An 18,005-nucleotide genomic window follows, 5' to 3' on the forward strand; every position below is an offset into this window, starting at 1 on the left:
GTTAAGGCAGCATCCACTGTATCTTAATTTGTGAAGTGAATGTTCTAAAACTGGGTTCACTTTTGCTATAAAGGACCAGATGATAAATATTTTAGGCTTTGCAAACCATACGGTCTCTATAGCAACCATTCAACTCTACCATTGTAGCAGGAAAGCACCATAGATCCATGGATGTGCTCCAATAAAACTTTATTAAAACAGGCAGCTGGTCTGAGGGCCATGTATACATCTTGCTGTTTTCATACAATTTTCTATGTTAGTAGTTCCCTGCCTTTTTAACAATCAAGGATTACTTTTAATCCTCTCCTCTGATTTTATGTTTCAAAAGCCTTAAGAAAAACCCACAAAATATATTTATTTTGTAATTTTGGGGGAGTTCTTATTTTACTAATAAGTAATCAATGATATATAAAGGATACCCACTAGGTCAGTATGAAATAATCAACATTATTAACTCTAATGACTTAGTTCTGGATAGAAATAAAAAGTATTCAAGTATATATATATAACTTAAAACCTGTATAGCTTTTTCTGGTGTAAATATATAACTTTTTGAGATTTTTCAAGTATTAAGTACAACTTTTGGGAATCCTCACACCTGGCTCCCTATGATGACATTCAAGAATTCCTTAGGATTCTGGGAATCTTAGAATGAAAGTCACTGCTCTGTAGGAATGAATGAATGAATAAGAAAGGGAAGGAAGAAGAAAGAGCATGTTTACTAAATGTAAATTAATCATCAAGGAACGTTTATTTTATAAATAAATTTGTCAACTTTAGGTTGCCAAATCTAACAATATACGAACATGGCATTCGTGGTGATCACACCTCTAGTCAAATTTTATTTTAGTTCATTGACTATAGATTAATATCCTGAAATACTCAAAAATTCTGTCCTAATTCTGTGAATAATTCACTTATGAATCACCCTATACACTACCTGATGAATGGAATGGTGCTTGGAATGAAGATAATTACAGGGCTAAAAGGGTTTTCTCTAGAGGCAGGTTATAGGATTTTGTTGTCTGACTGGAATAAAACAAAATTAATCAATATTTTCTGCAACCGGCGGCTTTTGACTTAGTCGTCTATTAATATCTATCAATCACTATAACCTCAGTCCTATTTCCTCCATTCTTCTTTTTGCTATCATAAAAACTTGTCCACCTTTTTCCTGTTAGATCTATATGTTTCTCCTCTTTTCTTTTCATCCAAACAACTGGACATCAACTTAGTACAGATAGTGCAATTGAGCTGAACCCTACAGAACTCACTGTTCCCATTTACATAACTTACATAACTGTCAAGCTGAAATCACTTTCAAATTGTTTTAATTCAAAATTTTAATTTCATTTAATCATATTTATTTATTAATTAGTTAATTTATTTTGAAAACAATTTTAACTTGTATTTTACATTCAGGGGTACATGTGCCAGGTTGTTACATGGGTATATCTCATAATGCTGAGTTTTGGGGTATGAATGATTCCATCATCCAGATGCTGATTTGGTATGTTTTGACTCTGTGTCCCCACCCAAATCTCATGTTGAATTGTAATTCCCAATGCAGAGGGAATGACCTGGTGGGAGGTGATTAGCTCATGAGGTCAGATTTTCCCCTTGCTGTTCTTAGAAGGTGAGTTCTCATGAGATCTGATGGTTTAAACATATGGCACATCCCCCCTGGATCACTTGGTCTCCTGCCACCATGGTAGAACATGCCTTGCTTCCCCCTTCACCTTCTGCCATGATTATAAGTTTCCTGAAGCCTCCCAGCCATGCTTCCTGTACAGCCTGTGGAACTGTGAGTCAGTTAAACCTCTTTTCTTTATAAATTACCCAGTCTCGGGTAGTTCTATACAACAGTGTGAGAACAGATTAATACATGAGCATAGTACCCAATAGTTAGTTCATCAAACCATGCCTTCCTCCCTCTCCCCTCTAGTAGTCCCGATGTTTATTCTTTCCATCTTTATGTCCATAAGTACCCAGTGTTTAGCTCCCACTTATAAGTGAGATCATGTGGTATGACGATTTGTATTCCTGCATTAATTTACTTAGGATAATGGCCTTCAGCTACATCCATGTTGCTTCAAAGGACATGATTTTGTTATTTTTATGGCTGCATAGTATTCCATGGTGTGTGAAATGGTTTGGAAGGTGGCCCCTATAAATCTCACGGTGAAATGTAATCCTCAGTGTTGGAGGTGGGGCCTGGTAGGAGGTGTTTGGGTCATGGCGGTGGATCTCTCATGGCCTGATACCGTCCTTGTGATAGCGAATTCTTTCAAGATCTGGTTGTGTAAGGGTGTGTGGTACTTACTCCCACTCCCATTCTCTCTTGCTCCTGCTCTGGCCATGTGATGTGCCTACTCCCTCTTCACCTTCCATCATGAGTAAAAGCTCCCTGGAGACTCCACAAGCGCCATGCAGATGTCGTCACCATGCTTCCTGTACAGCCTGCAGAGCTATGAGCCAATTAAATCTCTTTTCCTTATAAATTACCCAGTCTCAGGTATTTATTCATAGCAATGCAAGAATGGCCTAATAATACTGTGGATTTACCACATTTTATTGATCCAATCCACTGTTGATGGACACCTAGGCTGACTCCATGTCTTTCCTATTGTGAATAGTGCTGCGATTAACATGCAAGTGCATATGTCTTTTTGGTAGAATAACTGACTTTTTTTGGGTCATATACCAGTAATGGAATTGTTGGCTTGAAAGGTAATTCTATTTTAAATTCTTTGAGAAATCTCCAAACTGCTTTCAACAGTGGCTGAACTAATTTACATTCACACCAATTATGTGTTAATATTCCCTTTTCTCCACAGCGTCCCAAGATCTGTTGTTTTTTGATTTTTTAATAGTAGCTATTCTGACTGGTGTAGGATAGTATCTCATTTTGGTTTTGATTTGCATTTCTCTCATGATTAGTGATGTTAAGCCTAATCTTTGCCACCAGAAAACTGGGAAAATACAGTGTTGCTTGTCAAAATAAATTGTTTTACTTTGCTTTAAAAATAATCAATTGAGTAGTATATTTCTTCCAGCAAAACTAAGAAGTAAACATTTAGAAATGTACAGTCCTTGTTGTTAAGTCTTCACACAAGTATACCAATTGAACATAAAGGCCATCTTAAACTTTCATTTGAAATGAAAGACAATTTTTAAGAGGTTAAGGGCTAGTAATTTGTTAAAGTCCTGAAGTTAAATTAGCTCAAGTAAATACAAAGACTTTCCTTTAATTAAAGCCTTTTAAATGAACACTTTAAAGCATAGTTGGTTTCTCCCTCAAATCTTGTCCAAAGCCACTGTTAACAACTCAGTATATCAAAGAAGGTTTCAGACATGATTATGAAGCTCCCTCAACTTACAATGTGCTATTTGCAACCTTAGATGGCTATCATTCTGGCTTTTCTACCTTTTAGCAACAATAAGCACACCCTTCCCATTTCTCCCCCACCCTGACTTACCCCTCTTTGCATTTAATATATAATTTTTTGCAGAGTGTTCTTACACATCTTTAACTGTAAATATGACAAAAGCTCACCGTATAGTACATGTGCCACACGTATAAATGTTGTATCTAGTCATACAATTTTCCTTTTAAAGAAGGAATATTTTATTTTCAAAAAGCAAAGACTCTAGGAATCTTTTCTAGCTGCCAGTCATAAAAACATAAATTCCTGGTTAGATTCCAAAACTTGCCTGACCATAAGAACCACTTGTGGTGCTTGTCAAACACATGTATTCTGAGTCCCATCTGTGATCTTCTGAATCAGAATCAGCAGGTGAGAGGCCTGGGAATACACATTTTAAACAAACGTCCACAGTGATTACGATTAGTCAAGCTTGAAAAAAATTTCACTGGGATCTTTATGCTGAATAACCTCACAAACATAGGAAAGTTACTGGAGAAAAATATGAGCAGAATTTCAGAATTCTGCTCTTGCTGAAAGTGTTTGTTCACTCCTCCTCTACTCCTCAAGACCTGACTGCTTATGTAACGCCCCCAAACCATCAACACCTGGGAGGAGTTGAAAATGATTTTAATGAAGAAGAAAAACTGATGTTTAATTTCAAAACTGACGGTGACAATAGAAGGGAGAGGCATGAATTTATCTTGATTCTAACACAAAGCATTGTATTTGAGTCTACAAACGAAATTGGTTTCATTTTTATTTTTTGTAAGTTTTCGCCAAACTCTATGCATATATAGAGGCTGGGCAAGAAAGAAATAAATCCAGAAACATGGCATATGCCATCCCTTATTTATTTCCCCATGCGACCAGCCAACAGCTTCTTCACCTAGTCCCTGCTTCAAGCTGACTTTCTGTCTACTTCTCTATCGGAAATGGAGCTTCCCTAAAGACTGCCTCAATGTCAGTTACCCACAGGCCTTTTTTCCATCTTGTGCTCCTAAACTTCTATGATATTAAATGATATTACCCTTTCTAGAAATTCTCCTTAGCTTTGGTTTTATAATTTTACTCTAACTCTGTTTCACTCCTTCTTTTACAGCCTTTCTTTTCTCTATCCTTTTACTGCAGACATGTTGTAAGGCTTTGTTCTTGACCTTCTGATCTCTCCATATTCATTCCCTCAGAGCATGTATCCATTTTCTTGGTGTCGGCCTTCCTGACTATCTGATTATTACCATCATATAACGATGTTGGTGATGAGCGTAGCTAACATATCCTAGGCATTTTCCATGTAGGTTATCATAAGCACCCTATATAATTCGTACCATTTAATTCTTCAACCCTAAATGATACTATTACTAACCACATTGTATGAGATGAGGAAACAGATTTTCATCAAAACCATGGAAAGCAAACGTGAGGAGCCCCTGTGTGTCTCCTTTGTTAATGCCTCTGGACATCATGGCACATGGATTGCCCTGGAATGGGGATTAGGAAGCGCAGCACTGTGAAAACACCAGAAAATACGTTATGATATCGGGTAAGGCCGCTTATCTCTGCACATTGAGATGGTTTTGTTTCTGAGTCAGGTTTGAGATGAGCCAATCCTGACTCCATGGTACCACCAGAGATCACGAATTTAATAAGATCTTCGTGGATGCTTGGAACCCAACTGGTCTCTGTTTTCTACTTTAGGGAAAGAGCCACAGCTTGAGTGGAGTGGGGTGGTTTTGGTGTCACATACGCGATCAATAATACCCACCGTTTTGGTGTCACATACGCGATGAATAATACCCACCGCTGCAGAGGAATCACCGTGGACTACTCCTCGTTTCATCCCATGCTCTTGCGATGGATCCCTCTCACCTGTTTACTGATTTCATTCAAATTTTTCAGCGACCACAGGACCCCGACTTCCCTTCTCTATCCTGGTTCCCATCACTCTGCTTTACAGGCCTGTCCTGCTCGCGGCTCCTCACACCAGCGCTGCACGGCTCCCTCCACGCCTCTGCCCTGTTCCCTCCATCAGACAGGACTAGCTTCCTCCATCTCTATCGGGCAAAAGCCTGCCCAGCGTTCAAGACCCTCCTCAGATGCCGCCTCCACGATTAGCCTTCTTCCTAACCCCTGAGCCTGTAACACGCGCCACCATAACTCTCCACCTCAGCCCACATTCCCACAGCACTCGCGACGTCCGTGGCCCTCAACATGGTGCTTCATTGTATTTTAGGGTATTTCCTGCTTGTTTCCTGCACACACAGTCGCGCGAGGCACAGCCCCGAGTGACCCGCGCACGAGTGGCCCGCGCTTCCAGCCGCGCCGCCGCAGGCCAACGAGGGCAGCCTAAGCCGCTTCCCGCCCCCGCGGGGACCGTTGCCAGCCCGCAGCTCTAGCCGGAGGCCATTTCACAGCGCGCCTGGCAGCCCCGCCACCGCCAGCGCCGGCGCCTCAGGCGGGCTTTCCTCCCCTCGGGAGGCGCAAATCCTCAGGGGCTCCTCGAGAGGGAGCGAGGGAGCAGCTGCGTGCGGCGCCTTTCGGCCCTCTGCGGCCACCGTAGCTCCCCAGCAGAAACCCGGAAGTGGAAACCTCAGCCATTTAGCGTTTGGGTCAAGACGAAGGCGGGTTCTGGACAGACGTACGTTGTCAGGGAGTGTTTACTTCGCCTCCACTTCTGTTCCTCCCCACCCTGGTGCTGCTCCGGGTCACATACTCGTCCTGAGTCGGCTTCAGCCTCTCCGAGCAGAAGTCTCCCGGAGCCGACTTCTGTGAGTCGAGTACTCTTATGTGAAGTCTACCAAGCTCGTGTTCAAGGGAACCAAGGCGAAGAGATGGGTCCTGCAGCTCTGGCGGGAGCCTCCTCAGTTCTTTTCGGATGCACTCCACCCCCGCGAATCCGGTGGAAGTCGTGGCGCCGAGAGCTGGCTTCGTGGCCTCCCAGGCTTCGCCCTGGCCCCTGCCCGGGCTGAATGGAGGCCGGACCGCGGTTCCTGGCGCCTGTGCAGAGAGGGGCAGCCTCCCGCTCGGATGACCCTGGAAACAGTATAGACGGGCGGGTGACCCGTGGCCCCGTACCCACGAGTTTGGGTCCCCTGAGGCATCTCTCCAGGCCTCTGCCTGGTGGGTCTGCGTTAGTCTGATCTTGTAGTTCATGATGATAACTTCCTTTATTAGGGATTATTCTTTTCTCCATTGTCTCTTCCTGGAAAAGTTATTGATTAATTTTTTCTAAGCTAATATGTAGACTGAAACCAGGATGAATCACACAGTGGTTGAGGTGTACATGGGCTTTGATAGGGATATGGGCTGGAACCTGCACTCTGTCATTTACCAATTTTGTAATTTGTGGTAAATTGGTTAATATGTCTGAACTTCCATTTACTCATTAAGAGATCAAATATCTTTGAACCTCCGTTTACACATTTATACTTTCAGACCAGTTTTTATACCTTTAGAAGACTGTGAGGATTAAATGAGAGAACATATATGCAGTAAATAAATTGAGCCATGTGAGGAAGAGGTCATAGTGGTAATTTATTAGCTCTTTAGGAGAAAAATACCTGTGTATTCATATCCCCGCTTCTTTTTTAACTGGCAGATTTGCCCGAGGTTGACTGTACATACAAATATTGAGCATTTCCTCCTGGTCTCCGTGATAAACAGAGGTTTTGATATTTTTAGGCGAGATGGAAAGAAAGTATCAAGGAGTGAGCTGAAGCCACTGCCCTTGAGAACCCTCTCGAGGAGTCTGGGCTCATGAAGATGCCAGAATAAGTGGCAGGTATATCCTGAATGAATGTGAGATTTTTACTCTGTGAATTTCCTGTGAGGAGTGGTGAGTTATCTTCTGAAAACTTTATGATGAAAATGCAGACAAGAGTGTCTTAAGATTATCGTAATAATCATAATTAATGCTTGTATAGCACTGTCAGTGTGCCAAGAAATTGTTGTAGGCACTTTGCACATTAACTTTTTTCAAATCGCTCTTGGCTTTTTATTTTTTTATTATGATGTAATTCATAATTATAAAATTCACTCTTTTGTACAGTGGTTTTTAGTATATATTCAAGAGGTTCACCACTGTCTAGTTGCTCAGCGTTTTCGTCATCACAGAAGGAAATCTCTTCCTACCCATTAAAGCAGTCACATCCCATCTTCCCCCTCTCCTAGTCCTTGGCAACCACTAGTCTGCTATCTATGTGAAATTGCCTATTCTGAATATTTCCTAAGAAATCATGCAACACGTGGCCTTTTGTATCTGGCTTCTTTCACTTATAACATTCTTGAGGTCCATCATTGTTATAGCACTTGTTCCTTTTTATGGCTGCGCAGTATTCCATTGTATGGATGTAATATTTTGTTCATCCATTCATCAGTTGATGAACATTTAGTTTGTTTCCCCTTTTTGACTATTGTGACTAATGCTAGTGTGAATATTCTTATGTAACTATTTTTGTGGGTGTATGTTTTCATTTCCCTTGGGTATACATACTTAGGAGTAAAATTGCTGGGTCATATGGTAACTCTTTAACTTTTTGAGGAACCCCAAACTGTTTCCTGTAGATGCTGCACCATTTTACATTTCCACCAGCAATGTGTGAAGATACATATTACCTCTTAATCCTCACAATAGCCTTAAGAGTTAAGTTATTATCCTAACTTTTTAAGTGGGGAAACTGACTCACAGAGAGATTCAGTACCTTTTCCAAAAATTGCAAAGCTAAGAAGTGACAGAATCAGGATTTAAAATCTGGAACTGTGGCTCTACAATCTGCTTTGAACTTTAACATAATATGTACAAAGCCTGAAGCAAATTCTCAGCACTGTATTTAAGAGAGCATAGCAATGTAAGTCTTCCTAAATCAATAATTTATAAAAGAAACAGCTTAAAAGACTTCCAAGTTTCAATCTTATGATATTTATTTATCACGCAAATCAATATATGTAAACTCATCTATATAAATTGTGTCCTGCAGTAAGAAGAAAAAGAGCAAAGATAAGAAGAGAAAAAGAGAACAAGATGAAGAAACCCAGCTTGATATGTTGGTGAGTCAGTTTTCAGTGCTTTATTCTGAAAAAAGTTAACATTTCTTGAGATCTCATTGAAAATATTTTCCTAGTTAGAAATTTATGATGTATTCATATTTGTCTTAAAGTGCTTAAATATTACCTACAGTTGTAAATTCCGTTTATTCTTTAGCACAGTAGATGCTACTGATGCCTTTACTTCATTATCAGAACACAGCACAGGAGAGAAGAATTACATCTCTGACTTAGTAGGCACCATTAGACTGCTTAATAGCCGGAGATTCTGATACATAATTTTAAAGGCTTAATGTAAATGTTATTCAACCAAATATATTTTACAAGTTATTTTCTTTGAACATGTATACATTTTAGTGGTAGAAGTCAGTTGTCTCTTAAATGAAGTATCTTCACAGGAAAAATCATTATTTTGTGAACTCTGAAACGAATGAAAATTTTAAATAAAATATCAGGGAGCCTGTAAATGATACTGGAAATAAACTGACCCAAACACACTTAACCAGCCTGTTTTCCGTTTAGCTGTTTCCATACTTTTTTTTTGTCTTTTAAAACTTGGTAAGTTGCATTTTGAATCTTCATAAATTATGGTAGCTTAAAAAATATATAAAATATGGAATGGTATAAAGCTAATGTTCTGAAAGAATCATTGCTTTTGAAATGGCAAATCAACAATTCTAAAATTAGGGTAAATATCTAGGGTAGATATGTACATGTGGAATTGCTGTGTCAAAGGATAGGTGAATGTTTAACAATATAAGAAACTGCCAAAAATTTTGTAAAGTGGTTGTGCTATTTTACCCTCCCACCAAGAATGAATTAGTTCTCCAGTTACATCCTTGCCAAGAGTTGATGGTGTTATCAGTCTTTTCTCCCAGTCTGAGTTGTCCCTTTTCAGTTTCTTAATGGTGATTTTTGGATGGACAGCTTTTTTTTTTTTTTTTTTTTTTTTGAGATGGAGTCTCGCTCTGTCGCCCAGGCTGGAGGGCAGTGGCGCGATCTCGGTTCACTGCAAGCTCCTCCTCCCAGGTTCACGCCATTCTTCTGCCTCAGCCTCCCAAGTGGCTGGGACTGCAGGCACCTGCCACAATGTCCAGCTAATTTTTTGTGTTTTTAGTAGTGACAGGGTTTCACCATGTTAGCCAGGATGGTCAGAAGCTTTTAATTTTTATAAATCTTAGTTTATTTTTTTCTTTTATGGTTAGTGCCTTATCTCTTTGATCTAAGAGATCTTTGCTTACCCCAAAGTCAGGAAAATATTCTACATTGTCTTTTAGAGGCATCATAGTTTTAGTTTTTACATTAAATCTGTCATTAATCTCAAATTAATTTTTGACATTGTGTGAGTTTGGTTTCAAGATTTAATTTTTTTTTTTAAACATCTTGATAGCCATTTGTGCCAGCACCACTGGTGTTCCTTTTTCCATTAATCCAGTTTCGTATCTTCATAAAAAGTCAATTAACTTTCTATGTATTGGTCTATTTCTGGACTCTGTTCTATCGATTGTCTGTTTTTCTTTTGGTATATTTCTCTTGACTGCTATGATTTCATGAAGTCTTGAGATAAGTTAGTGTGTGTCCACCAACTTTGTACTTACTATTAGTTTATTAATTTCTACAGTGAAGCCTGTTGGATTTTCTCGGAGAATAGTATCGAGTCCAGATAATTTAGGGGAGAATCAACATCTTAATATTGGGCCTCAATATTTCATAATTTTCAATGTAGCAGTCTTGCATGCCTGTTTAAAAATTTATTCTTAAGTATCTTATAATTTTACATTACTGTCAGTAGAACTTTTGAATTTGATTTTCCAGTTGTTTGCTGTCAGTATGTAGATATACAATTGATTTTTGTATAGTGACTTTGTAGTCTGATAAGTCTGTTTCACTTATTACTTCTAATGATTTGTTTATATAGAAAACTAAGAAATTTGCAATTATGTTTCCTGTGACTATCGTTTTACTTCTTTCTTTCTAATCCATATGTCTTGTCTTGCTTTTTATTGGTTTATTATACTGTTCAGGACTTCCATAGTGTTGAACAGAAGTCACGAGAATGGGCATAATTGCATTGTTTCCAAGCTTAGGCAGAAAGCTTTTAGTAGTCCACCATATGGTATGACGTCTGTAGGATCTGCAGAGAAAACCTTTATCAAAATGAGGACATTCCTTTTAAACTTTTTTTCTTGGGAGTTTTTATCATAACGATGTTTAATGCTGTCCAGTGCCTCTTTCTGTATCTGTTGAGATGATTATACAACTTTCTTCATTCTGCCAATGAATAACATTGGTTTCATTTTCAACTTTTAAACTAACTTTACATCCCTGAGATAAACCCCACTTGGTTGTGGTGCATTGTCTTTTTGGATATTGCTAGATTTGATTTCTAGGTGTTCGTTTTTCTTCTTTTTAAGATTTCTATATTGGTGTTGATGAGAGATATTGGACTTTTGTATCCTTTTCTTGTAATGGCTTTATTTGATTTTGGTGTCAAGGTGATATTGGGTGTCATAAAATTAGATGGGAAGTGCTGTCTCCTTCCCCGTTTTTGGAAATAGCTGTGTAAGATCGGTATGATTTCTTCTTTACATGTTTGATAGGATTTACCAGTGAAGTCATCTGAACCTAGAGGGTTTTGTTTGGTTTGGTTTTAGTTTTTTGTGGGAAAATTAAGATTTTTTAAGAGATATTTTCAGATTTTTCTGTTATCAGTTTTGGTAATTTGTGTCTTTTAGGAAAATTTCATTTCATCCAAGTTGTTGGATTTATTGGCATAAAATTGTTCAGAATATTCCTTTAATATCCTTTTAATGTCTGTAGAATCTAATCTGTATTGCAGTCTCTTCATATTGGTAATTTTTGTTTTTTCCATTTTTTCTTGGATCAGTCAGTCTAGCTGGAGGTTTATCAATTCTTTATAAGATCATTTATTTTAGATCATTAATGATCTTTTAGTACAGGGGTATTCAATCTTTTAGCTTCCCTGGGCCACAATGGTAGGAGAATTGTCTTGGGCCACACATAGAATACACTAACGATTAGCTGATGTGCTAAAAAAAAAAAAGAAAAAAAAAGAAAAAAGTCTCATAATGTTTCAAGAAAGTTTATGAATTTGTGTTGGGCTGCATTCAAAGCTGGCCTGGGCCACATGCAGCCCTCAGGTTGGACAAGCTTGTTTCAGCATTACTTATTTTCTCTTTTTTTCATGTTTTATTTCATTTATTTTCAGTCTTTTTTTTTCCCTCCCTTTAACTTATTTTCAGTTTACTTTGCTCTTGTTTTATTGCTTCTTAAGAAGGGAGTTAGATCTCCTCATTCCATGTTAGTTTTAGTTATAGTCAACACATTTTGTTTTCATTTTCATTCCATTCAAAATATCATCTAGTTTTCCTTGTGATTTTTCTTTTCATGGACACTTGAGTTATTTAAAAGTGTATTGTTTTTAATTTCTACTACATAGAGATATTATAGGTATGATATTGTTGTTGATTTCTAATTCATTTATAGTATAGTTGGAGGACATACTTTCTTAGTGAATTTCCATGTGCACTAGAAAAGGATGTGTATTCTGCAGATGTTGGTTCAGGGTTTTTTTGTTTTTGTTTTTTTTGGAGATGAAGTCTCGCTCTGTTGCCCAGCAGGCTGGAGTGCAGTGGTGCGACCTTGGCTCACTGCAGCCTCCGCCTCCCAGGTTCAAGTGATTCTCCTGCCTCAGCCTCCAGAGGAGCTGGAATTACAGGCACCTGCCACCATGCCTGACTATTTTTTTTTATATTTTTAATAGAGGCAGGATTTCACCACGTTGGCCAAGCTGGTCTCAAACTCCTGACCTCAGGCGATTCACCCGCCTCGGCCTCCCAAAGTGCTGGGATTACGGGCATGAGCCGTGGCGCCCGGTAGTTCAGTGTTCTTTAGATGTCAGTTAGATCAACTGGTGGAGCTTGTGAGTATACACATCTTCTGTGTCCTTACTGATTTTTCACTCATCCTACAATGTATTGAGAGTTATGTTAAAATCTCCAGCTGTAATTCTAGATCTGTCTACTTGAGCAGTTTTTGCTTAAAGTATTTTGAAGCTGTCATGTGTACATATTTAGGATTGTTAAGTCTTCCTTATAAATTCAGTCTTTCATTTTCATAACATTTTAACCTTTATTTCTGTTAAATGTCTTGATGCTAGTTAAATTATTTGACCACTCTTTTGCTCCTGTCAAGCCTGGGCCTTTGTTAGTTTGTGCTTATTTATTAGGTTTTTGCCTGTAGACTTAGACAGTGACTCTTACTCTAGGAAAGTTTCATCCTCATGGGCCTCAGCCACATGTTCTAGGTATATTTGGTGAGTTCTCTCCACTCTGCTATGTCCCAAATTTGTGTGATCTCTGGCATCTCCAGTCAGCCCTCAGAAGTGCCGGCCACTCTGCATGGGCCTTGTGGAGCCTGTCTACTGTATGCACTCCCCCCAGCCCTTGGCCCCAAACCTGCAGAGAACTTCTGCATACTCTTTTGAGGCCTCACCTGTATGTAGTTCCCTCTTCTCCAGTACCTTATTCTATAAACTCCAAACATGTTAGCACTGCTAGACTCTCAGCTTAGTGACAGTGACATTGCCTCATTTTTGGAGGTCTCTACCTCTCTCTGCACGGTCCAGAAACTGCCACTGGGCAGAAAACAGAAGTGTGTGTTCGATTTGCCTCCTGTGTTTTCCTGTTCTCAAATATCACAGTCCTGTTCTGCCTGTGTTCCAATCCCCAAAAACAGTTTTCTCAAATATTCTATCCAGTTTCAGTTTTCTCGTTGGTTATGGTGGGAGGGCAAGTCCATCTTGGCTGGAAGAGGAAGTCCTTCTGCGTCTTTTTCTCTTTGTCCTGCCACCTTCTTTTGCATTGTGGATTTTCTAAACTTGCCGTAAAAATAAGCATGTGCCTATTTGTGAGGGGAAAGAAAAAAACCTTTTAATTTTTTAAAGCTGTTCTGTTGGTTCCTCACAAGGATCTGAAGGGATTGGTAAATAGGATGAAAGAAATTCTGTCTTTCACATGGAGAATACCATGTGTGACATTAATAAAAATGAGCATGTCTGTAAACAAATAGTTTCACTGAGCTCTGCTAGATTCAGAAGCAATTGAACTTACAACATCGTAGTTTGCAAAACACAGATTTGATTTACCCAGGAACTAAAGCTAAGTAAGCTATGGGTTAATAGAAGGTCTGTGCAGGGTACTTAGACTACAGTAAGATTTGGGAAGAAAATTCCATTTCCAAATCTAAGATATATAAGTCCTTTGTGCCAAGCACAAAATGAAGGTAGAGATTTAAGGGGGTCCTTAGCTCAGAAGCACTGGGTTAGTCAGAAGGTGAGGTGAGCTGTCTCACAGCCTTGATGCTAGAATGAGGGTGCCCTGGAGTATCTTATCAGCCATGACACTGGTGCATCGGGCCTTTTTTTTTTTTTTTGAGACAGGCTGTTGCTTTGTTGCTCAGGCTGGAGTGCAGTGACATGATCATGGCTCGCCGCACCCTCGACCTTGTAGGCTCAAGCAATCCTCTCACCTCAGACTCCCGAGTAGCTGGGACCACAGGCTCGTACCACCATACCCAGGTAATTTCTTAATTTTTTTGTAGAGATGGGGGTCTCCTTTTGTTGCCTAGGCTGATTTTGAACTCCTGGGCTTAAGTGATTCTTCCACTTCCACCCCTCAAAGTGCTGGAATACAGGCATGCCAGACATATGGAAACATTCTCAACTATGTGAAAATATGTGAAAAGCTTTGTTATGCATTGTGAGACAACACAGCGGGAATATTTCACCATCTGCCTAAGGTTTAAAAGGAAACGACTTTAAGCATGTGTCTAAATAGCAAGTAATGTTTTAGAGCGGATTCTCTTAAATTCAGCTTGGGCGTCTGCAGCATATACACAGCTTGAGCTGTAACTTGACGTAGAGACAGACAGGCAACTTCAGTGCCCACTGTTCTTAGGATCCACTGCTTTTTCACAGCTAAAACCCCCGAGTGGCACCGTTAAGTATTATGTTATGTTACTTTAGTCGTTAAACATATAAGCATACCTCCAAAGGTTGAATGTAGGCCACTTGCAGAAAGTAGGCAGAATGCTCACATTTAATTCTTGATGATACTGTGTTTAGCTTTCTTATTCTTTGAAATCTCATTGAGAAAAAATACTGGCATCTGCTCAAAGTAATTTCTTTTTCAGTTGACAATATTATAAGTAATGTTATTGTATCATTTCCCCACTTGGACAGAGGGTGAAAATTTTGAGGAGCTTCTCTGCCAGAAATTTCTTCTTCATTTGCAAAACATTAATGAGATATTATATTAAAATGATTTTATTTAATATTAAGAGTACTTGGTGAACGTGGCATAGAACATACAAAATAAAACTAATTTAAAATTATTAACTATTACATTTATAAGAAAGACTTGCTAATCATAACACTGTTCATAATGATTCTGAATAAAGTATTATTTCCTTTACTGAAAACAATTGTAGCTATAACTCAGTCACCTAAATTGTCATTAGTTTTATTGCTTTCTAATCGTCTTTAGCTGAAATTTTAATTTTGATTAATTTTCTTTTTCTCCATTGGTTTTGTGTGTGTGTGGAGGTAAAATATACAGAATATAGTTTTTTGCCAATTTTTCTATTTTTACGTGTACACTTCAGTGGCATTTAAATACATGCACCATTTTACCTTCCCACCAGCATTGCAGAGGGTTTCAGTTTCTCCACATCCTGCCCAACATTTGTTTTTCTGGTTTTCTTGGTTTCTGTTTTTTGTTTGTTTTGATAATAGCATTCTAATGGGCGTGAAGTGGCATTGCATTATGGTTTTGATTTATATTTCCCTAGTGACTAGTGATGTTGAGCATCTTTTCGAGTGCTTATTGACCATTTGTATATCATCTTTGGAGCAATGTCCGTGTATATCCTTTGCCCAGTTTTGAATTGTGGTATTTGTCTTTTTGGAGTTCTCTATATAGTCTGGATATTAATTCCTTGTAATGTATGTAGTTTACAAATATTGTCTCCATTCTCTGGGTTACCTTTTACTCTGTTGACAGTGGTTCTTGATGCACAAAAGTTTTTAATTCTGATGAAGTCCGGTTTGTCTGTGTTTTCTTTTGTTGCCTGTGCCTTTGATGTTCTATATAAGAAATCATTACCAAATTCATTGTCATGAAGCTTTTCGCATTTTCTTCTAAAAGTTTTATAACTTTAGCTCTTACATTTAGGTCTTTGGTCTATTTTAAGTTACTTTTTGTATTTGGTGTTAGATAAGGGTCCAACTTCATTTTAGCTAAAATTTTATGTATTTTAAAATTGATTATGAAAAGCATGAAATGTTTAGTTGAATAGAAAATTTTGTGCAGTGGAATTAACTGAATCTTTAAAACCTTTTTATTATGGAAATATCCAAACTAATCCATACATAGAAGAATATAATGAGTCCCCCATGTGCCCAGGCCCCAGCATTAATTATCAATATTTTGCCAATCTCGTTTCATTTCATACACACTCCCACACACAATTTTTCCTAGAAAATTTTAAGTAAAATCACAGATATTACACCATTTTACCCATAAGCACATTAATGTACATTTCTTAACGTGGTATGTCTTTCTCTCATCACCTGTTTTGTTCTTTACTTTTATACGTTATACTATGTCATTATCAGACCTTGTAAAATTAACAAGAATTCCTTAATATGTCATATCCAGTTAATGATTGACTCATTTCTACTCTAGTTAAAGTACAATTTAGGAGGAGGTTTGAGGATATTTTTTAACATTAAGATATAAACTTTTATAACAACTGCTAAAATAATTGTTGCTAGAGTCTAACATTTCTATTGGCAAATTGGAAATTAGTATACATAGACATAGATTCTGCTCATTTTACTTTCAATCTAAAATCGTAGTTAAGATTACTGGCCGGGCGCGGTGGCTCACACCTGTAATCCTAGCACTTTGGGAGGCAGAGGCGGGTGGATCACGAGGTCAGGAGTTCAAGACCAGCCTGCCCAATGTGGTGAAACCCCATCTCTACTAAAAATACAAAAAAAATTATTCGGGCATGGTGGCAGACTCTTGTAACCAGCTACTCAGGAAGCTGAGGCAGAGAATTGTTTGAACCCAGGAGGCGGAGGTCGCAGTGAGCCAAGATCACGTCACTGCACTCCAGCCTGGGCGACAGAGCGAGACTCTGTCTCAAAAATAAAAAAGATTACTATGCTAGAAAGTCTTCCTGTAGAGGCATTTTTAAGAAGCATTATGATAGGCATTGCCTCTGGAAAGCAGGCATGAATAGATGGCTGGGGTCTATCATGAGAGAGACCGTTCTCCATATATCACTTTGTACCTTCACATGTTGCCTTTTGTGTTGTTTTGGACTTTTTTTGAGACAGGACCTTGCTCTGTCACTCAGGCTAGAGTGCAGTGGCATGATCATAGCTCCCTATAACCTTGAACTCCTGGGCTCAAGTGATCCTCTTTCCCAGCTCCCCGAGTAGCTGGGATTACAGGCATGCGCCCCCATGCCTGGCTGTATGTTGCTATTTTGTATTTTAAAATCCTAATCCTGACTGTGCTGGCAGTTGCATGAATCTGTGCACATACATGCAAACAAGTACATGTAAAACTGGTGAAATCTGAATAAGCTTCATGGATTATATCAGTGTCAGTTTCCTGATTCTAACAATGTATGATACTTATGCAAGATGTCATCATTGAGACAAAGCAAGTAAAGGATATGCGAGATCTTCATATTATTTCTTACAACTGCAAAATAAAAAGTTTTTAAAACTAAGTTGTAATAACAAAGAACTCTGTGTCAAAACTAAAATATAAAGTAGAAATATCAATTTTATTTTTTAGGAATCTGGTGGACAGTAACAAACTTTGGTGAAATTTCAGGAACCATAGCCATTGAAATGGATGAGGGAACCTATATACGTGCACTCAACAATGGTCTTTTTACCCTGGGAGCTACACACAAAGAAGGTTTGTGTCTGGAAGGGAAGGTCCTGCCACAAGTGTAGATTTTAGGACATTCATTCACTTAGGCCAAACTCTAACTAGTCTTAAACATTTTCCAAAGGAATGGAACCATTGCATTTGACTCTTCCATTTTTTTTTAAATTCCTTAATATTTACCAGCCATTGAAAAGTCCCTCTTCTAATATAAGCATTTGAAAACATTCCGTGTAGTTCCAGAAGAATATCTTTGGAAATCAAAAGAATATGAATAATTAAAATAGTAAGTGGAAGGAAAAAAGAAAACCTATTTGAGTCAAACATGTTTGAATTACTTTTTTATTCAGACCTATTACCAAAACTAACCTGGGTGCATTTAACAATTTGAAGTTTCCTCATTTTGTTTAGCCCTTTAGAGGAAGCACTAATGGGATATGAAGTAATTAGAAGATAAAAAGCAGTATCATTTGGTCAGCAAGGCCATCCATTGAATAAATGAAAGCATTTAGCTTTTTTAAATAAGTACTTATTTATGACTTTATTT

At 38.4% G+C, this 18,005-nt stretch overlaps 1 protein-coding gene across 11 annotated transcripts in view; it reads left to right on the forward strand.

Moving 5' to 3' along the window:
• The first annotated feature begins 2,699 nt into the window (after positions 1-2,699).
• The window catches only part of LOC129532222 (protein FRG1-like), a 55,235-nt gene continuing 39,929 nt past the window's right edge, over positions 2,700-18,005 (forward strand). For 6 of the 11 annotated variants that reach the window (XR_010129557.1, XM_063694768.1, XM_055380773.2 and 3 more), the window contains exons 1-4: positions 2,700-6,545; positions 7,107-7,206; positions 8,402-8,471; positions 17,363-17,488. Coding sequence is in view for 10 of the 11 variants with exons in the window: in XM_063694768.1 (XP_063550838.1) it covers positions 17,419-17,488 (70 nt within the window). In the remaining variant the exon portion in view is untranslated. Of the gene's footprint in view, positions 6,546-7,106; positions 7,261-7,325; positions 8,273-8,401; positions 8,472-17,362; positions 17,489-18,005 lie in introns of those variants that run through there. The other 5 variants (XM_055380772.2, XM_063694765.1, XM_055380770.2 and 2 more) reach the window with 5 other exon arrangements.

The sequence above is a fragment of the Gorilla gorilla genome, chromosome 11, assembly GCF_029281585.2.
Source record: "Gorilla gorilla gorilla isolate KB3781 chromosome 11, NHGRI_mGorGor1-v2.1_pri, whole genome shotgun sequence".
Taxonomy (NCBI): domain Eukaryota; kingdom Metazoa; phylum Chordata; class Mammalia; order Primates; family Hominidae; genus Gorilla; species Gorilla gorilla.